The 19,796-nt window shown below is 58.3% G+C and overlaps 3 protein-coding genes across 7 annotated transcripts in view; all 3 read left to right on the top strand.

Moving 5' to 3' along the window:
• Positions 1–1,069: 1,069 nt before the first annotated feature.
• BORCS7 (BLOC-1 related complex subunit 7) lies at positions 1,070–4,986 on the top strand. Its single transcript, XM_026110371.2, has 5 exons — positions 1,070–1,284; positions 1,701–1,763; positions 2,339–2,382; positions 2,828–2,848; positions 3,329–4,986. The coding sequence occupies exons 1-5, from the start codon at positions 1,132–1,134 to the stop codon at positions 3,378–3,380; spliced, it is 333 nt and encodes a 110-aa protein (XP_025966156.1). The 5' UTR covers positions 1,070–1,131; the 3' UTR covers positions 3,381–4,986.
• Positions 4,987–5,666: 680 nt separating this feature from the next.
• On the top strand, positions 5,667–9,673 carry AS3MT (arsenite methyltransferase). 3 transcript variants are annotated; one of them, XM_026110329.2, is made up of 11 exons: positions 5,667–5,770; positions 6,142–6,182; positions 6,568–6,722; positions 6,842–6,992; positions 7,093–7,229; positions 7,773–7,842; positions 7,937–8,018; positions 8,124–8,255; positions 8,329–8,471; positions 8,849–8,992; positions 9,499–9,673. In XM_026110329.2, coding segments are annotated over exons 1-11 (1,155 nt in total). In that variant the 5' UTR covers positions 5,667–5,769; the 3' UTR covers positions 9,598–9,673. The 3 variants fall into 3 exon arrangements, with proteins under 3 accessions (XP_025966114.2, XP_025966115.2, XP_025966117.2); XM_026110330.2 differs by having other exon boundaries at positions 9,517–9,673; XM_026110332.2 differs by having other exon boundaries at positions 6,592–6,722; positions 9,517–9,673.
• Positions 9,674–14,407: 4,734 nt separating this feature from the next.
• Positions 14,408–19,796, top strand: part of CNNM2 (cyclin and CBS domain divalent metal cation transport mediator 2) — a 136,670-nt gene continuing 131,281 nt past the window's right edge. For all 3 annotated transcript variants that reach the window (XM_026110333.2, XM_064514173.1, XM_064514174.1), the window contains exon 1: positions 14,408–16,185. In XM_026110333.2, coding sequence (XP_025966118.2) covers positions 14,637–16,185 — 1,549 coding nt within the window. In that variant the 5' untranslated portion in view covers positions 14,408–14,636. The remainder of the gene's footprint in view (positions 16,186–19,796) is intronic.

Genomic DNA, 19,796 nt, shown 5'->3' on the forward strand with positions numbered 1-19,796 from the left:
CAGCTGGAGGGCTCGGCGTCCTCGGAGCAGCGAGCCGGGGGGGACACAGGATGCTGAATAACCCTGAACCACCCTGGGGGCCCACGCCATGCTGCTGCCCCACGGTGCTCAGCACGGCGAGCGGGACAGAGGGCCCCATGGTGGAGGTATGGGAACATGGGGCAGCCGAGCCCTGGTGTCTCCCCTCTGGTGCGGCAGCTGCAGCTGGGGCTGGGCAGGGCATCGGGGCCCCCTCTGGGCCTGGGGGCACTGGGCAGGTCTGGGGGGCACTGGGCAGCACTGGACAGGCCTGGGGGATGCTGGGGAGCACTGGGCAGGTCTGGGAGGTACTGGACAGTGCTGGGGAGCACTTGGCAGCATTGGTCACATCTGGAGGGCCTGGGGAGCCCTGGACAGGTCTGGGGGACACTGGGCCAGTCTGGGAGGCACTGGGGACCACTGGGCAGGTCTGGTGGCACCGAGGAGCATGGGGCAGGTCTGAGGCCACAGGGCAGGCCTAGGGGGCACTGGGCAGGTTTGGGGAGCACTGGGTAGGTCTGGGGGCACTGGGGAACACTGGGCAGGTCTGGACGCACTGGGCAGGTCTGGGGGCACTGGGGAGCAATGGGCAGGTCTGGGGGCACGGTGCAGGCCTAGGGGGCACTGAGCCAGTCTGGGGGGCACTAGTCTGGTCTGGGGACCACTGGGCAGGTCTGGGGGGGCACCGGGGAGCACTGGGCAGGCCTGGTGGCACCGAGGAGCATGGGGTCTGAGGGCATGGGGCAGGCCTAGGTGGCACTGGGCTAGCCTAGGGACCACTGGGCAGGTCTAGGGGGCACTGGGCAGGTCTGGGGGGCACTGAGGAGCACAGGGCAGGCCTGGGCAGCGCCCGTTCCCTCGGGAAAGGCAGGGCCGGGGTCTCCGGGCTGGGGCAATGTCTGAGCACCAGCACATGGCACCTGCTCCTCCTCCTCCCCGGGGCAGGGTGCGGGCCAAGAGCCCCGGGCCAGGCCCGTCCCCGGCCGAGGGACAGGCGGCACCTCGGCCCCGGCCCGCCCTGTCGGGGCGGGGCCGCTGCGCTTTCCGACTATTGTTGAGCTCAGGCGCTCGCCGTAGTGCTGCCCCGCAGTGCCGAGGCGGGGCTCGACCAAGATGGCGGCGGCAGCAGCGGCGGGGGGCGCGGCGGATGCTCAGGCCCGCTTCGGCCACTCGGTGAAGGGGCTGCTGACCGAGAAGGTTACGAGCTGCGGCACCGACGTGATCGCCCTCACCAAGCAGGTGCTGAAAGGCTCCCGGAGCGCCGAGGTGAGCGGGGGCGACTGGCGGGGGACTACGGGGCCCAGCATGCAGCGCGCGGCCGCAAGGCCTGCCGGGAAGTGCGGCCGGCGGGCCCTGAGGGCGGAGGTGGCGCGGTGCACGCCGGGAGCGGTAGTCCGGCGGGATTCAGGCGCCTCCGCGGGGCAGCGCCGGCCGGGTGCGTGAGGAGCAGGGCACGCTGGGAGATGTAGGCGAGCGCAGGGTGTGGTGGGAGGTGTAGTCCGGGTTATGGGGGGGGGTGTCTCACGGGATGGTGGCGGCCCCAGCTCGAGGTGCCCCCCCAGCGCTGGCTAAGCGCAGGGCGGGAGTCGCTGCTGCCTCCGTGGTGCCTTCTCTCAGGGGGAAAGGCGCAGCTCCGGGCAGATATGGAAGATCTCAGTGTGGTTTGTGCACTTGTCTTCCAGCTCCTGGGTCAAGCTGCTCGAAACATGGTGATGCAAGAAGATGCCATCCTGCATTCGGAAGACGTAAGCGCTGTCCATCTGCTAGAGCAGCAGCGCTTCTTATGGGAAGGGGAGGAGGAGGGTTATGGGAATTGGGACACAGACACGTGAGTGGAGCCCTGAAACAAAATACGTGGATGCAGGTAGCAGGGCTGATGGCCAAAATAATTTACTGCTTCTTCCAGCACCTGTGTACCTCTGGCCTTCCTGCAGCGCAAGTCAGCCTGTGAGCTGTGCCACCTCTTAACAGAAAGCAAGAGAGGTTGTAGGCTGCAAAAAGAACTTGCTATCTGTGCCCCTCACTGGGAGGGGAGAGGCGAGCATGCCACCCATGACAGCTGCTGGTGGTGGTGTTTGTGTGGCTCTGCAGTGATACAGTGATGAGCATGCTGTAGGAGCTCCCAAGGGTAGAGGGTTATTTTCCAAGTGGTACAGGGCAGCTCACTGAGATTATAGCAGGGAGCTGTTACTATAAACTGCTTTGGGACTGTCAGGGCAGCAGAAGCTCTGGAGGCTTCCATCATTTTGAGACAGCTTGCCCTGTTATTCTGCTGAGATCTCTTTTCAGCAATATTCATTCTTTGTCTTGTTCTCCACAGAGTTTAAGGAAAATGGCCATAATAACCACTCATCTACAATACCAGTAAGTAGGGGGCATGATGTACTCTGTGGGGGTGCTGAGCTGGTCCCTGGAGCCCTTTTACCCCTCCTTTAAGACCTTGTGTAGTGGAGACTTTGCACGGAGCCCACTCACACCAATCCCTTTGGACCAGCTCCCCAAAACCGTGCAGAACCTGGAGCTGGGATCCTCCAGCACTCCCCATTCCTCTGGGATGGAGCAATCTCTGGCAGGGAGCTGAGGTTTTTGCCTCCTCTTCGCTGTGCACCAGCTGTCCTGTGAGAGTGTGTGATGCCTCCAGGGCTGAGGGAGAAGCTGGTGCTGCTGCTGTCTGCTCTGCACTTAATCCAAGAACACACCAAAGTTTTGGCCTCCTGAGCCCTTGATCAAGTTCTTTTTGATCAACACAACATGAACCCTGAGGTTTTCTGTTTTTTCTTATGCTCCTTTCTCTCCTTTTCTCATTTAGGCAGGAAGCAATTCAGAAGAAGTGAGTACCCAGCTGAGGAATTGCCGGGAAAACCTAGGAGACTGTACAGGGTCCGATGGGAAAGGGAAGAGCGGTGGAGTGAGGTGGGGGAGAATGCAGCTAAAGGGTTTTTGCAGCTGTGTTTGAAGATGCTGGCACAGCAGGATAGTGCTTTGCTACTGCAAAGATCAGCACCTTGAAGAGATGAGAGTTTGGGTGCAGCAACGATATATACTAAAACTTCTATTTGTTTCATTAATGTGATAGAGCCTGTGAGCTTGATAGGTGATGAGAGTGGAGTAGAGCAGAGCTGTCTGCTTATGGGTGTACAAAGTAAGGTTTGCCTCGTGCTTGTGGGGATGTGGAGGTCGGCTGGGGGACCTCAGGGTTTCCCTTTTCTGTCGTATCTATGCTGGAGCTGTTCTGGTCCCTCAGGTGCAGGCAGCACAGTGCAGATCTGGGGAGCAAATCTCACTGTGAACCTCTTCTTTTTGTCCCCAGTGTTGAGCAGTCATCAAACCTACAGGACCAGCTGAATCACTTGCTAAAATGAAGCATAGCTGAAGTCACAAGGACGTCTCAACCGGTGCTGAGGGCAGCCAGCAGTCCTTTCCCCTCCCGAGTCAGCTATTTAGTGCTCTGGCTGGCTGGGGCTGGGTGTCAGCTGGGATGTATGCAGAGCGTGTGTTCCTGAGCATATGGGCGCCTCTCATGTTCCCATCCACGTCTCCATCTCTGGAACGCACGCCTGCTTGCCTGCATCGAACCGAAACAAACTCAGCAGAAACTTTCCTTCCCCCGATGATTCCTGTGCTCGTTTACTTTCTGTGAGTAGCATGAAGTGCTCGGCCGCACCAGCACCTCAGGCATCCAAGCCGTTCAGCTAACGGATCACTGGGCATATGCCTGAAATGGTTGGCCAGTGCAGCATCCAGCATGTGATACTCCTTCTGTCCAAGGTCTTTTGTCTTTCATGGCTGTAGTAGGGTGATTTTCCTTTCTGTCTCTAACCTCTGCTCAGTTAGGAACCATCTCCTGTGAGATGATGGAAGGAGGGTCGTTATGTCTGCCCAGGACCAGGAATCACAGAGCCAGTTTTTTCAGACACATTTGTTTTCCCTCATCCCTCCCCCCCAAGAAATGCAGAAAATAGAGCTGTGGGTTTTAAATACACATGCCTGCAGTTTGACACTGGTACTTGGGCATGGAGATGATCAGTGCGATTTATTTAGGGCATGTTAATCAGTGGGAGCTCTAAGTGCTCTGGTGGGTGAGAGTGGTGCTTCAGTGCAGACTGAGGTGCCAGTCCCAAGGCAGAATTTTTAAAAGCAGGAATCTGGGCACGCACCCTCTGTCAGTGGTCCAGCTGGATACTGTTTGATAAGCATCCTGCTCTGAGGTTATCTTATTTTCCACAAAGCCGGAGTCTGGAACGTCCTCCCCTTGCCAGCCCATCTGCACTGCCTTTGGCCTTCAACTGCATTCCTGTTCCTGGGCTGCTGCTCCAGCTCTCAATTAAACAGTCTTGGATGTGTTGTGTGTTTGTATGGGATCGGGAAGGTATCCAAAGGCACAGCTGGGAAGCGGGTAGTGGGGGGGAAAAGGCAAAAAAAAAAATACTGCAAGCCTGTATTCACTTCTGAACTGTTGTGTGTATGAGGATTAGCAGCTGGGCTCCTGTTCACTTCCCAGGGAGCAAGATTGGGTCCAGGCTATAAATATTGTGTCTGGTTTTTGTAAGTCACTTATCTGGAGCACTTGGAGCACACTGGAAGCACTTCATTGCCTGAGTGTGCTTTTCATCAGCTGATATGACAAGGCAGATGGATAGCGGAGATCAGCCGCCACGTTCCTGTTGTAGATCTGCAGCGAAGTGCTGCAGGGTTTCGGTTCCCGCGTGGCAGAGCCTTTTCTTGGGCTGGTTTTACTCTGATTGCCATCCTTTGCACTGCTGCTGCCTGCTCGGGCCTCACCTTGTGGCAGCCCATCTCCTGCGTCCCCGTGAAGGTACTGCTGTCAGCCCAGGCTAATCTAATCAGCCCAGCAGTACTGTTAGCTTATGCTGTGTGCTGTGCCTCTACTCTAACGTGGACACAGCCCAGGAGGGTGTAAAAAGCTAAAATGATTTGCTTTACTGTCGTAAAAGGCTTGGGTTTCTACTTTCTTTTTTCTTTCTTCTTTTTTAAGCCCCTGATTCTTTTCTCTCCTGTGCCTGGTTACGCTGTGGCAGAGCGCAGGGTCCATACCCCGTGTGTGGCGTGGGCTTCCCGGGGGTAACGTAATGGGATCCTGAAGGATCGGTATGGGGCTCCCGAAGCCCAGCCTCGCTGTGCTGGGTGGCAGTTGCAATTTGGGAAAGGGGCTTTCCTCCAAGCCCCTGCAGAAGCTGCATCCCGCTTGGTGGCAATGGAAGAGCTGCCCTGAGCACCACCAAGCCGCAGCAGCGTCCGTGCTGGGTCGCCAGCGCTGGCCCTCGCTGCACCTCCTCCAGCAGCCCCAGGAGCCAGTTTGGGACAGCAGGTCTCTGCCACCAGTGTGCCCCATCCTGCCTTCGGTTCTGGGGGCTCCCTTGCAGATGCAGCACCCTCCCTGCTGGTGACTTGGCCCCTCAGCAGGATCCCACGCCCCAGAGGGGTGGCAGGCCAGGGCTGTGCCGTGGGGTGCACGGCTGCCAGGGTGGGGGGGGAGGCAGCGGGGCCGATCGGGGAGGATTGCTGCGGGCAGAGGCCGTGGGGCAGGCAGGTGCCGCAACCCACACGCAATCAGGGCCACGCTTGGGGTGGGCCTGCCTGGCTGGAAGGTGAGTGGCTGCGGGCCTGGGGTGGGGGCCAGGCTGGGGCGGGTTTCGGTGCCGGAAGCCGGGGCCGGGGCGGGCGCAGGACGCCAGGGCGGAGCGTGGCCCAGCCTGGGCAGAGTCCGGCCGGTCCCCAGCAGCCGGAGGCAGTAAGGGGGCCCCAGGGCGTCCACACTGGGGGCTGTCCCTGGGGGGACCCCACTGGGGCTGGGGAAGTCTGAGGGGGGATTTGCCTTACAGGAAGGTTGTGTCTGGTTTGGGGGGCTCCTCTCCTTGGGGCAGTGGGATCTGGGTTTAGGAGGCTCATTTTGGGGGGAGTGTCAGGCTCCCGCAGGAACTGGAGGTGCGATTCCCGCTTGGGTACAAGTTTGGGGTGTCCCTGGGGCTTGCCAAGGTGGAGAGTCCACAAATGGTGCTTTTCATGCTGGGGGTGGGTCAGGGCCCTTGGGAACGCCCTGGCGTGGCGCCCGTCACTGTGGCGTCAGGTCCCAGCCCCGTGTCCCCGGTGCTCTCCTTGCAGTGGCGGCCCCGGCTGGAGAGCAGATCCACCGAGCGGTGCAGGTGAGGGGCCGCACGGGAGCAGGGCTGGGAGGCAGCGACGGGCCAGGACGGGGCACCGGGTGTGCCAGTTTTGGAGCAGGCTGTTTGCTGGCGTTCCCTGCGGGATTGGGAGGCGAGACCCACCAAACCAGGGTTTCCCTGTGCTTGCTCCCCGCGTCCCTCTCAGCCCAGAAAACAGCAGGCTGTGGCCTGCAAAAATACTGCAAGCAGGTTAATTAATTAATTAAATCCCCTACTATGCAAATAGGTCGGTGCATGTGAGCAAAGAGAGTGGGGGGAGGATGGGGATGAAGGATGCTTATTGTCAGCCCGATTTTTAACTGGGGGTGAATGAGTGGCCTGGGGGCACGCGTGGCACTGTGGGACGCGGCTCATTGTAGGTCAGTGGCTTCCGCCCTTCCCGGCTCAGGATTACTATGGCAAAGAGCTGCAGAGGTCGGAGGACCTGAAAACCAATGCTTGCGTCACGCCGGCCGTGTGCCGCGTCCCCAAGGCCGCGAGGGCCGCGCTGGAGCGCATCCACGAAGAGGTGGTGGCGAGGTAACCGCCGAGGCGCCCCAGGGCCAGCCCCATGGCAGCTGCCCCCAGGACGTGGCTCAGCGCTGGCAGCCGTGGTGGTCCCCGGCACACGTGTCCACGCGGGAGTGTCCGTCCCCCAGGTATTACGGCTGCGGGCTGGTGCTTCCCGAGCGCCTGGAGTCCTGCTGCGTCCTGGATCTGGGCAGCGGCAGCGGCAGGGACTGCTACCTGCTCAGTCAGCTCGTCGGGGAGAAGGGCCACGTCACCGGCATAGACATGACCGCAGGCCAGGTATGCGCAGGCTCGTGTGTCCGCGCTCGGAGGCACCGCGCGGGCCGGCCTTGCCACCTGCTCCGCTTTCCCCACTTGGTCATTCCCTTCGTCTCCTCAGGTCGAGGTGGCGAAGAAGCACATCGCCTACCACATGGACAAATTTGGCTACAGAAAGCCGAACGTGGACTTCATCCAGGGCTACATGGAGAAGCTGGGTGATGTTGGCCTGGCCGATGAGAGCTACGATATTGTCATGTAGGTACCACACAGGGACATGCCAGCCCGGCATGCCCAGGCTGCAGGCAGGGGCCTGGACCAGCGTCCCACCAGGCTGCTTGCTCCAGCCACACGTTAGGAAAGGGCAAATCCCAAGCCAGAGTCTGGGCCAGGGCTTGGGACCATAGAGACCACCCTTTCCATGGCCAAATTGGCCTCTCCAGTTCCTCCATCAAGTGGTGGAATGTGCAGCAATCAGCGGTGCTGGGCATAGAAGATGGTGCAGGCTTTTGGATGCTCGTTGGTGGCCATGCCAACGTGGTTAGATGGGCTCTGGGTCGAAGCAGGGCCCTTTTACGCTGAAGCGAGCCCTCCATGTGAGGGACCAGCTCTCAGGGGTAGCTGGAGGTGGCAACGCATGTGCTGAGAGCTGCTAGACCTGCCGGGAACTGCTCGAGCCTCCTTAGCCGGCCTCCCGCCAGGTCAGCCTTGCTCTGCTGCGGATGGTTGTCCTCGCTGGAGCTAAGCTGCTCTGTTTTGCCCCTCTTGGTGCCCAAACGAGCCTTGATCTCCTCCCCCCAGCTCGAACTGCGTGATCAACCTCTCCCCGGACAAGAGAGCCGTCCTGCGGGAGGCCTATCGAGTGCTGAAGGTATCACTGGGGCCAGTGCTCCAGCCTGCCCCTTTCTCGGCCCATTTCGACCCTGAATCCCCGTCACTCAGTGGGGCCCTTTGCTCCCTTGCAGCCTGGGGGAGAGATGTACTTCAGCGACGTCTACGCCAGCCAGCGCCTGAGTGAGGCCGCCCGGGCGCACAGGGTGCTGTGGGGTGCGTAGGGCTCCTCGCCGGGGTCTCCGAGGACGGGGTTCAGGCCGGGCTCGGCCGGAGATGCCAGCACGCGGGGCGCGAGCCATGTCTGTGCTGTCGTGGCAGGGGAGTGCCTGGCGGGAGCCCTGTGCTGGAGGGAGCTGTACGGCATCGCCCAGGAGGTGGGGTTCAGCCCCCCGCGCCTGGTCGCCGCCAGCCCCATTGCCATCGGCCACGAGGAGCTGCAGAGCATCGTCGGTGAGGGTCTAGGTGGCCGGCCGGCCGTGGCGGGACGCGCCGGCCTCCCCGCTCACCGGCCTCTCCCTTGCAGGTGACTGCCGGTTCGTCTCTGCCACTTTCCGTCTCTTCAAGGTGCCGGCGGGCGGCCGGGCCGGGCCGGGCCGGGCGGTCTACAATGGCGGCATCGCGGAGCATGAGCGGGAGCTGGCCTTCGATGCCAACTTCACCTTCAAGGTCCAGTGAGGCGCGCTGGGGCTCCCGAGGATGCTGGGCAGGCTGGGGGCTGCAAGGCCAGGCGGGGGGCATCCTGTGTGGTTTTGGGGGATGAGCAGCGGTGGAGGGGCAGGGGACGGTGGCACATGGGAGCAGAGGGGCCACCCAAGCCAAAGGAGCAAAAATGGGGAGGGAAAGGGAGCCCAACCTGCATGTCTTGTTGGCGTGAAACTGGAAGGACATCCATGGGGAAACGCAGGGTGGTTGGAGCTGGCCGCTCTGCCACGGTGGGTTTTGGAGGGTTTTGGAGGGTCCCTGCTTTCACTCCCCACAACATCACGGCAGCCGGCTGGGGCTCTCCGGGCTGCACGGCCCCGTCACCGTCCACCTGCCCCCAGGAAGGAGAAGCCGTGGACGTGGACGCCGACACGGCCGCTATCTTGCGGAGCTCCAGGTTCGCCGAGGACTTCTCGATCCAAGCCAGTGGGGTGGGGGCGGACGCCAACGCTGCGCTGCCAGGCTGCTGCCGTGGGAGGGTGAAGGTTGGTAGCTGGTAGCTCCACAGCTCGGTTTGGGGGCCAGGACACGTGTCCCTGGGGGTGTGGGGCTGGCAGCGGGTGCTGACGTGAGCACGGCGCCCAGCCCTGGCCCCGCAGCCCGAGGCACCTTGATCTGCTGGAAACCCCTCTCCTCCTTCCCGCGGCCGTCCTTTCCGCCCACCGCTGGGCTGGTGGAGGCCGCGACGTGGGGGTCATCGGGAGGCGAGGGAGATGAAGCCCTGCAGCTGCGCGTCCCTGAAACGCAACCTTGTGCTTGGCGGGGGGGATGTTCTCGGGTCCCGGTCCAAGCAGGAGGCATTTCTCAGATAAAAGCAGAGCGGAGGTCCCGGAGGAGCTCGCGGCACCCTCCTCGCGGCAGCTGGGACGGCCCTCACGTTAGCCACGGGGTCGGCTCGGGCTGCCCCGCCGGCGGGGGGCGAGGAGCAGGGAAACGCTGCTCCCCCGGGGCGCTCACCCTCCTGCTTCCCTCTGGCCGCATCCCGTCTCAGGTCCTTCTCTGCCCCCAGGAGAGGATCTGCGACCCCTTCCAGCTGCTGGAGCGCCCGGGAGCCCCGGCGCCTGCCTGCGGCCCCCACGGGTGCTGCTGAGCGGCCGAGCGATGGGGGACGCGGCCCCGGCGGCGCCTGGCTTTCGCTGGAGAGCAAATAAACAGCTGAGCTTGAACGCTGCGTGCCCACAGGGGCCTTCGCGTGCTCTGTTTTCACCTTTCGTCCCCTCCGCCCTGCCCCAGCCTCCCGCGCGCTCCCAGAGGGGCGCAGGGCTGGCCACCCCGGTGCCCACCTCCACGAGGGACGGGGATGGCTGCAGATCCAGCTGTTGGATGCCACATCTGCCTGGCGCTGGGGAGGGCGAAGGGGCCAGCAGGCTCTCACTCGAGCACCAGCCCTGCCCGCCATTCTCTGGAGAGCCCCAAATAATCTGTGCAATCTTGCTGCCAGCAAGCGGGGCTGGGGCTGGGCTCAGCACCGCTAGGCCTGAGGCGGTGCTGCAGCACCAGGCTGCCATTTGGGTTTTGGCGGTAGCTGCATGCATTTATTAAGCCCGAGGAGCGGAGCAGGGACATTTGCGGAAGGCAGCTTGGCAGAGGGAGATGTGAGAGGGGCTGCGCAGGGACAGCCCTGTGGCACGCACCTGCTGCGCCTGGTCTGGCTGCAACTTGAGGCCTTTGGGAGCCCACAGCCAAGAAGCAGATGTTTCAGAAATCAAAAGGCATGGTGTTAAGCAGCCACATGCCTCTTCCTTGTTTCAATCTTGCTGTGCTCACCCTCTGCATGCAGGGAGCCCTGAGCATCTGCAGGGCAAAGTCCATGCAAGGTGCAACGGTCCTCACGCATGCAGCACCAGGAGATGTAATTAGCATCCATTGTAAGGCTGCAAATGAGCCTCTCCTCATGGCTGTGGGAGAGACAGGCCAGGCACCTCCCAGGAGTTCAGCCAGGCCTGCTTTTCCACAGAGAACTCAAAGCAGTGCATAAGGCCCGCAGGGCTGTTGCTGCAATTTGCACTCAGGGCAGGAGATACCCCCAGTTAGTGCCTGCTGCAGCTAGGGTTTGGCTGAACTCCATGTGCCCTCGTGCAGGCCCTCTCTCGGCTGCATTTTTCTAAAGCTGAACTTAGCCAGAGGGTAATTCTGCTCTAGGAGGGAGGAATTTCTCTCTCTTTCCTTGCGCAGCACTGCTGCAGTTTATATTTTCCCCGGACTCCATCTAGCGGAAAAGCCCTGAGCAGATTTTGCAGGGAAATCTGGAGCGCCCGGCTGGCCGGGTCCCGGAGAGGCTGAGGAGTGGGCGGCATCAAGGCTGCGATTGGAGGGGACAGGCTTGCACTCCTGCCCGCCCCGGTGGGAGGCTCGCGAGATGCTAGGTGTGCGGGAAGGAAATAGTGGGCTGCCCCAGAGCCTGTAGGTGCAGGAGGTGCCAGGCTGCCACCCAGCCTTGCTGCCGCGGCGCAGCTCAGCACCTTGCATCCAGGTGCCGAGCAGTGGGCACAGTGTGCCGAGGGGTGCCTGGACTGTCACAGGCACAGAGTGGCTTTCAGGCCATGGTTCCTACATGAAGACAGTGTGTGAGGAGGAGCGGTCGAGGAGAAAGACTGGGTGAAGTCCTTTTGCCCCCATCCAGTGAAGGAGAAGGTGAGGAGGGGGCATCTCCCATCCCTGGAGACCTGAACCAGCTCTGAGGCCAACAGGTCCATGGTGCAGGTAAAGACAACTGGCAGGGTTGTCTGAGCCCTCAGGTTAGTAGCTGAGATCAGAAACAAGGATTTGGATACCCCTTTGAATCACAGACGGTGGGCCCAGATGGGGCCATCCCATCCGCCTGCCACGGTCAGGGTCTCGCTGCGCTGTCCCAGGCAGCCGCTTCCCCAACCGGCTCTCCAGCCCCCTGCGATGGTGTTTCCATCCCTCCTCACACAGTGATTTTCTGTGTGCTGCTCTGGGATTGACCAAAATCACCCTCTCTGCTGTTTAAACAGCATCTTGCATCCCCATCACACTGTGTGAGTGCACAAAGAGTTATGCTAGGAGTTGTTTTACAGATTACGATGAAAACTTGTAAGATGACAGGGAAACCTGTGGTACTGCACAGTAAAGAAACATTTCACAGCACCCTCTGAAAGATGGGTCATTCACAAGTGCTTCCAGGTTAAAATATTGAAGCTAGTGATGATGGCAGCGTGGTGGCCATCAAACCCATCCCATCGACCTCCCTATGAAGGGGCCCGAGCGGGTGGCGCCGAGGCGCGATGGTCGCCCGGCGCAGTCCCCGGGGGCCTCCTCCTTGTACAAAAGGAGAGTTAATCGCTGACCTAAAAATTAACGGTTGCCTAGGCACTGGGGATCATGATCTGATTAGGTTTGCTTTGCATAAACAGCTTATGGTGCCAATCAGTGATATGTATACCAAAACCTTTGTGGGGGCCAGCTTCCCCAACCTGCAGGTCACTGTCTGTGCAACCAAACGGCAGCAGAAGCCGAAATTTGGACATGTTAACAAAGACAGGGAATTGTTTGAGGACCTCCTATGATGCATCCCCAAAACATGGAGTTCAACACACGCATAATTTTGCACCAGGCAAAAAAGACCATCAAAGAAGATGCTAACGAAGCAGTACAAAGTAAAAGAAAATCAATTTATAGAAAATTGTGGCATGGGAAGAGAGAGAGAGCAAAAGATAAAAGATTCAGATTCGAAAAGAAACATGGGCAACTGCCCAGGATGCTCCAAAGCAGCTTGGCTGAGGGGGTCCCAGCAGCGAGGAGGCACTTCCAGAACACCTGAAATGGAAAGTGTAAGTGGTCAGGTACAGACCGACTGCTGCACAGCGGTGGGAAATTCAGGCACTGCACAACAGGCTGAAATGTTCAACAGCTGCTCTTGTTCTGTATTGAAAACCAAGCTAGAGAATCCATCGTCTTGGGTAACGTGGATAGAAAAGAAAGTTTTCCCATCCCAAGACCTTTTCTACCTGGAGAAGAAGCTTTCAGGTGACTGGTCAATGTGACTCCCAGGCAACAGCCGTACCAGAACAAGGAGCGCTCACTGGGCCTCCCATATTAACTCCTGACAAAACTTGGACTGCTACAAAATATGAAGATTGTAAAAATAATTCCACAATTTAGAAAGGATTTCCTCAGTGCCCCAGACTGCTTAACCTGACCTCTGCCATGAGCAAAAGAGGGGAACAATTAATTCACTATTTAGGGATTAAACATATAAATAATGCCCATAAACATAGTTTCCTGGAAAGTCACCTTGCCAACCAATCCTTCTGGTTTTGGATGAGACTATGAGTCTGACCAACTTGGTTGACAAGAAATTTCCAAGGTGTTTTGGATTTAGAGCTACAGAGCACCGTAGGACGTTCCTGGTTAGGGAGATATGGGGTTTTGGGGACAAGATACTGGTTAGTCCTATTCTACACGCGCTGATTTATGTGCTGATGATGCAGCGAAGACATGTTTCATTTGCCCTGGAGTATCTCTCTTCCGCTGTTGCTTGCAAAGTCTTTCATAAAGCCCTCAAACAGCCCGTCCTGGGAGGCTGGTGGCAATTAACTCTGTTTATCAAAGAGAGTCTTCCCAGTGTGAACGAAAGAGCAGATGGGGTGGGGTGGGGGCTCCCACCTGCAAAATCCTTCATTAAAAAGGCATGAGGCCCTGCTGGAGCTTTTCAGCTTTCCTGGGGGAAGAGGCACCTGGTGCGGCTCCAGCAGCGAGACCCCCTCTCCGACATGCATACGTGAAAAGGGCACAGCTAAATGCCACTGCCTTTGCGCAGCACCGTTTTCTGCAAATTCTTGGCGTTTTGGGCAGGAATAGGAGGAAGCAGCTGAGGGAGGTTTTCCTCCCTCTTTGCTTATTTTGCGCTTTAGAGGTCCTCACCCGGGTGCCAGTGTGGGCGCCTTGTGGCCCCAGCACGACCTGCCCTGGGCGGGGGTTAGACCCCGAGCCACAGGAAAGCCACCAAAGAGGCAGCCTGGCAGCCTCATCCTGCATGAAACCCTCCAAAACAACGTGTCCCAATCGTTCCTGGGGGCCGAGCTGCGTGTCCGGGCCATGTCCGGGCCGTGTCTGGGCCCCGTCCGGCCCAATGCGAGGACTCCGTCCCTAACCAGGCCTGTGTGTGCCCACTTGTTCGGCGGAGCGGGGGGTGCAGGGAGGCTTTCGACTCCCCCGGCGGCAGCTATAGGGACCCGGTGCCATTTTTGGCAATTTTTGCCATATGGTTTTGTCCGATTCGAGGCGGCGGGCAGCGAACCTGGCCCCGCTGGCACCGGGCGACGCGAGCGGGGCGATCCGTCGGGACTCAGCGTCCCACGGTATGTGTGCCGGGGGGGCCGGGGCCCGGCGGGGGCGGGCGGCTCCAGCCCCTTTTCGGTAACGCCACCGAGGGGCCGGGCCGGGGCGGGCGCCGCCGCGCGGGGCCGCCAGGGAGCGCTGCGCCACCGCCGACCGGGCCGCATGCGGGGGACAGCGAGGCCTGGGCGGAGGCGGCGGCCCCCGGGCGGAACCGCGGCCCCTTGTCTCCCTCCCTCTCCCCGGCCCGGCCCGGCCCGGCCAGGCCGGCGGCGGCGCAGCGCACCGGGCCGCCCCGCGGTGCGCGGCACGCGCCGGCCCCGGCCCGCCGGCCGCGCCGCGCCGCCATTGGTCGCGCCCCTCCGAGTCTCCGCCCCGCCGGGCGCCAGGCGCGCCGCCATTGGGCGGCGGCGCGCCGCTGGCCCCGCCCCCGCCCGCCTGGCGTACACACCAGAGTCACGCGCCCCGCGGGCCGGGGACTCCGCCGGGGCGGGCGGGGCGGGGCCGGCCCCGCATTGGTGGAGGGCCGGGCGCCGGGCCCCGCCTCCGCGGCGCCGCGCGGGCGCCGATTGGCGGCGCGCGCCGCCGGCACCGCCCCCGAGAGGCGGGCGGGGGAGGGGCGGCCAGGACAGGGGCTTGAGGCGGCGCTCGGCTCGGCCCGGCCCGGCAGTCGCCGCCTGTCGGGTCCCGCGGGCAGCCCGTGCCCGCCGCCGCGCCCGCCGCCGCCGCGCCCTCCTCGCCCGCCGCCGCCACCGCCGGGGAGCCGGGGCACGCCGCAGGCGCCGCGCGGCGATGCGGGGCCGCGGCGGCGCCGAGCCCTGACCAAAGATGGCCGCGCTGCCCGGGGGGAACATGGCGGGGGGCGGCCGGGGGGCGCGGGTGGTGCTGCTGCTGCTGCTCGGCGGCTGCCTGGGCCGGCGGCCCCCGGCGGCCGCCGCCGCCGCCGCGCCGCCCGCCGCCTCGCCGGCGGCGGAGGAGACGGTGATCATCGGCCTGCGGCTGGAGGACACGGACGACGTCTCCTTCATGGAGGGGGGCGCGCTGCGGGTGAGCGAGCGGACGCGGGTGAAGCTGCGGGTCTACGGGCAGAACATCAACAACGAGACGTGGTCGCGCATCGCCTTCACGGAGCACGAGCGGCGGCGCGGCGGGCGGGCGGCGGCGGCCGGGGCGGCGGGGCGCGGCGGCGGCGCGGCGGGCGGCGGCGTCCCGCAGCGCTGCGGCATCCGCACCTCGGACATCATCATCCTTCCCCACATCGTGCTCAACCGCCGCACCTCGGGCATCATCGAGATCGAGATCAAGCCGCTGCGCAAGACGGAGAAGAGCAAGTCCTACTACCTGTGCACCTCGGTGTCGGCGCCCGCCGCCGCTGCCCTGGGGCCCGGCGCCGCTGGCGGGCTGGCGGGGGCTGAGGGGCCGGCGGGGCCCCCGCCCTGGGGTGAGACCACCTGGATCTACCATGACGGCGAGGACACCAAGATGATCGTGGGCGAGGAGAAGAAGTTCCTGCTGCCCTTCTGGCTGCAGGTGATCTTCATCTCGCTCCTGCTCTGCCTCTCGGGTATGTTCAGCGGCCTAAACCTGGGCCTCATGGCCCTGGACCCCATGGAGCTGCGCATCGTGCAGAACTGCGGCACGGACAAAGAGAAGAACTACGCCAAGCGCATCGAGCCCGTGCGCCGCCAGGGCAACTACCTGCTCTGCTCCCTCTTGCTGGGCAACGTCCTCGTCAACACCACGCTTACCATCCTGCTGGACGACATCGCCGGCTCGGGGCTGGTGGCCGTGGTGGTCTCCACCATCGGTATCGTCATCTTCGGCGAGATCGTGCCGCAGGCCATTTGCTCTCGGCACGGCCTGGCCGTGGGCGCCAACACCATCTTCCTCACCAAGTTCTTCATGATGATGACCTTCCCGGCCTCCTACCCAGTCAGCAAGCTGCTGGACTGCGTCCTGGGCCAGGAGATCGGCACGGTCTATAACCGTGAGAAGTTGTTGGAGATGCTGCGGGTCACCGACCCTTATAATGACCTAGTCAAAGAGGAGCTCAACATTATCCAAGGGGCCCTGGAGCTGCGCACCAAGACAGTGGAGGATGTGATGACTCCACTCCGAGACTGCTTCATGATAGCTGCTGAGGCTGTACTCGACTTCAACACTATGTCCGAGATCATGGAGAGCGGTTATACCCGCATCCCTGTTTTTGAGGGTGATCGCTCCAACATTGTGGACCTGCTCTTCGTTAAGGACCTGGCTTTTGTGGACCCCGATGACTGCACTCCGCTCAAGACCATCACCCGGTTCTACAACCATCCGCTGCACTTTGTTTTCAATGACACGAAGCTCGATGCCATGCTGGAGGAGTTCAAGAAAGGTGGGACATGCCTGTGGCAGGGGTGTGGGGGGGAGGTCCGGGTCGGTGCGTGTGAGCAACCATCTTCCCACCGTGAGCCGGCCCCGGGGACAAGGGGGCTCTCCAGGTATGCCTCTCTGTTTCCTGTTCCTGGAGGGGTTTGGGACAGCACATTCAGTACAGAGAGTGGCCTCTGTTTAGGAGTCTGTCACACCTTCCAGTTCCTTGACTCAGAAAGCTGGTACGTGGCTGGTAGATGGTGTGTGCTCCCTTCCTCTTTTCCCCACTGTTTTGGGATGTGCATGTGTGTCTGTGGGCACGGTGCCAAGCAAGTTTCCCCCCTGCCCCATCTGCTCACCCTAGTGGGAACTGCTGATGTGAATCTGCACCCGTTACTTGGCGGTGTCTTCTCTGCTTTTTTTAGCTGGCCTGAGGGTAAGGAGCGGGTGGGCTGCTCATGTAGGTCACTCATATCTTTCAGGCTTAGTGTGCACACACGTGCTGAGATAAACAAGGCTTTTCAACTCCATTCATAGGCTCAGCTGGGTGACTTCCATTCCCTGCTTGTGTTCCAGCTATTTTGATTGACACTTTGGTCTCGTAGCTTGTAAATAGTTTCAGGGTACTTTCTATGCGTGAGTCTTAAAATATATTTGAGCATGCTTGTTAGTGCTGCGCTTAAGGGTTACAGACCTTTTTACCCAGGCTTCCCTCTGCTGTGATGATCAGAGGCTGAGCTGTGTCAGGACACGATCCTTTTTACCTCTCGCTGGCATAGCAGGCGTACTAGTTGCCTCAGAGCAGCACTGAAGCTTTCCAGCCTCATCTTAATTGTAGGAGATACTGACCTGACAAGTGCATCTTAATTCCTGTTACAAGCCGTTGTTTATGAGAAAGGAAAAAACTATTGTTTTTATTATTGTTTTTTTTAATCTGTCCTTCCTTTCAAGCCAAGTAATTGTGCAGGCTGTATATCCTGTGCAGGAAAGTACTCAAAGAAATAGCAAATGAAATTTCAGATGGATAAGATATTTGTGTACTGCTGTGCTGGAAAATTGAAGGTAATGCGACGGCCATGGAGCTGATCATATCCCGGGAGTTCTGATCAAAGTACTGCTGAATAGCTTAGTCCCTGGGAGATAACCTGGCTGAAAGAGGAGATCTTTACAGCTGCATTGACACCACAGGGAGGCTAATAGGGAATATTTCAGTTAACCTTTTATCAGCTGCAAAAGTTATCTTGAGCAGAACTTTGTAAACCGTGCTTATGGTCTTTCCAGGTAATAAACTCTACCATTTAAATTTCCATGTACTATTTGATCCACACACTGAGCTTTGACAGCATGGCACTTGATCTGTTTCTTCTTGTTTAACACCATTTCTGTGATTTAGGGGATTATCCCATTGGTTTCATGATCTCTATTTCATCTTCACAGATAAAAGCAAACATGCTTCTGCTTTCTACTAACTAGATTAGAACAGCAAGTGTTTTGTTTAACTCTTTCTACCTCTGTATAGAGATGGGGAATTCTTACTCGGGTTCAGAGCTGTTGAATGAGAGATGAGACAGCGCCTAGTCTGTGCTCTGTATGCTACAGAATCTGCAGCTCAGATCTGAAACGAAATTATGTCACTTAGCTGTTGGCTGGTTAAGGTAAATTTTGCCACGTGTGCGGGTATAGCATTTTTCTTTTCCCCCACCTTCCCCCAGTTATTCGGACTCAAGAAAATAGCATGCCCGTGTACTTTACCTCTAGCTAAGTTTGTATTTTCTTGGCTTGTTTGTAGCAATGTGTCTGAAGGAGTGAAAATTATGTTGGATGCTTTATTTTCCCTGTCTGAAGGAGACGAGACACAGTCCTGTGTGTTAACACAGGAGTCCTTTTATTTAATTGTGGGGAGAAGTAGATATTCATTTTTAATCCTGCATGTGTGGCAGAACCAGATATTGTTTCTTACAATTTTTGAAATTTGTGCTTAAAATAGGCCTCTTAAAAATTCTTCTGGGTCTCTTGGAAGGTGCAAACAAGAGATCACTTTCCCTGGTGGTTGGAGGACTTCCCTTGCCTGCACGAGGAAACTTCCCATTAGCGCAAGTCTAGGATGGCTTCCTCAAGGTGTGTGTTCCCTCCTGAAATCACTTTTTTCTGGAGTCATCTCTGTGGTAGTGAATTAATTCAGGATAGATTGATCTTCAGAGTTTATTCCAGAATAGCTGTGCTGGATGGTTGGCAAGCACCGATGGTAGGACCAGCTTTGTCCTAACCAGCTTCTCTTTAAAAGTGCAGATATGGCAGAAATAAATGCCTTCCTTTGTGTCTTTTGAAATGAATGTAAATAACTGGTAGCTTGCTTGATCTGGCATAGCACAGTGTCTTTTGTAGGAGTTCTTCAAACTTTCTTCTTGAGAGCAACCTTGCCAAATTCCCATGAGAACATATAAATTAAGGCGGAAGAACTGAATTGTGCGTTGCTCTCTAGTGCAGTGTTGAAAATAAATAAGCTTACTGTTTTTAATCATCCCCTTACCACCACGTTGGTCTGCCACCGCAGCAGACTTGCTTGACAAGTCTTGTGCATGTTTCTTCCCCCACCTGGGTCCCTGTCACCACAGCTCAATGCAATGGGCAGCTAGTGTCACAGTGCTGCTGTCAACTGAATAGTTTAAACCATTTAAAAGAAGAGGCCTATTTTCTGAGAAGTTTAGTAATTAGCTGGGTGCAGGGGTTTGAAGCTCCCTTTTTGGGCAGGAACAGAATATTCTTAGCCCAAACTTAGAATCGAGACTTACAAGGAGACAATTAAAAGTCAAGTATTGTAGGATATAAGTACTTGGACTGTTGTGGAAGATGAAACTGGTAGTTCTGTACTTCTTTTGGTGTTTAAGCTGAACAGTTGGAGGATTTGTTTGTGAGTCTGTTCGTTAATGTTCTTTGCCCACAATTACAAAATAAAAATCTTTCACTTCTATGCTGCCAGGCAAGAAGTTTGAAATTAGAGAGCATATTCCCCTCCCTTGTTGTTTAAATCTCTTTAAAATATGAATGAACATGACTCCTGAGGAGTCTGCAAAAAAGCTTGTCTTATAAAAAGCATTGCTTATTTAAAAACAAAGTAATAAAAAGCTTCTGGAAGTAGAGCAGTTTTCTAGTCCTGTCACCAGACCATGAATCTCTACCAGTACTGTCACATCTCTTTGCCTACAAATTGTGCATGGTTGGTTTTAGCTTTCTTGAATTCAACCCATGTTTAATAATGCAGAGAGGTATAAGGTGCTCTTTATTTCAGTCTAAGAAATGATCTGCCTGACTTTGCTCGGCACAAAGGTAGATCTCATCTGAAATAAGTCCACTCCCAGTAATCTGACGTTGGCTGTTGCTGTAAAGAGGAGTAAGGTGTTATCTCTTCCAGGGTCTGAAAGTGTCCTGGCTCCTAAGCTGCAACAGGGAGTGAATGAGTGATAAAATCTTCTTTTTGGAAAGAAGCTGGTGCACCATTTCCCCTTGTCTCCTCTCCCCTGTTGAAAAGCGTGTGGGCTGTTTTTATGACAGTTTTCCTAGGTTTCTGCTCAAATGCACTCTGGCACTTGCTCTTGGTGTTTTTCACTGGCCGATCTCCACATGTGTGATCCT

Source organism: Dromaius novaehollandiae, chromosome 6, assembly GCF_036370855.1.
Source record: "Dromaius novaehollandiae isolate bDroNov1 chromosome 6, bDroNov1.hap1, whole genome shotgun sequence".
Lineage (NCBI taxonomy): Eukaryota > Metazoa > Chordata > Aves > Casuariiformes > Dromaiidae > Dromaius > Dromaius novaehollandiae.

Bases quoted from the DNA above. Each gene is read 5' to 3' on its own strand.
- BORCS7 (XM_026110371.2), top strand. From the start codon at position 1,132: ATGGCGGCGGCAGCAGCGGCGGGGGGCGCGGCGGATGCTCAGGCCCGC. The intron at 1,285-1,700 runs GTGAGCGGGGGC...CTTGTCTTCCAG, and splicing joins AAGGCTCCCGGAGCGCCGAG to CTCCTGGGTCAAGCTGCTCG. The intron at 1,764-2,338 runs GTAAGCGCTGTC...TGTTCTCCACAG, and splicing joins CCATCCTGCATTCGGAAGAC to AGTTTAAGGAAAATGGCCAT.
- AS3MT (XM_026110329.2), top strand. The intron at 6,723-6,841 runs GTAACCGCCGAG...TCCGTCCCCCAG, and splicing joins CACGAAGAGGTGGTGGCGAG to GTATTACGGCTGCGGGCTGG. The intron at 8,256-8,328 runs GTGAGGGTCTAG...TCTCCCTTGCAG, and splicing joins GGAGCTGCAGAGCATCGTCG to GTGACTGCCGGTTCGTCTCT.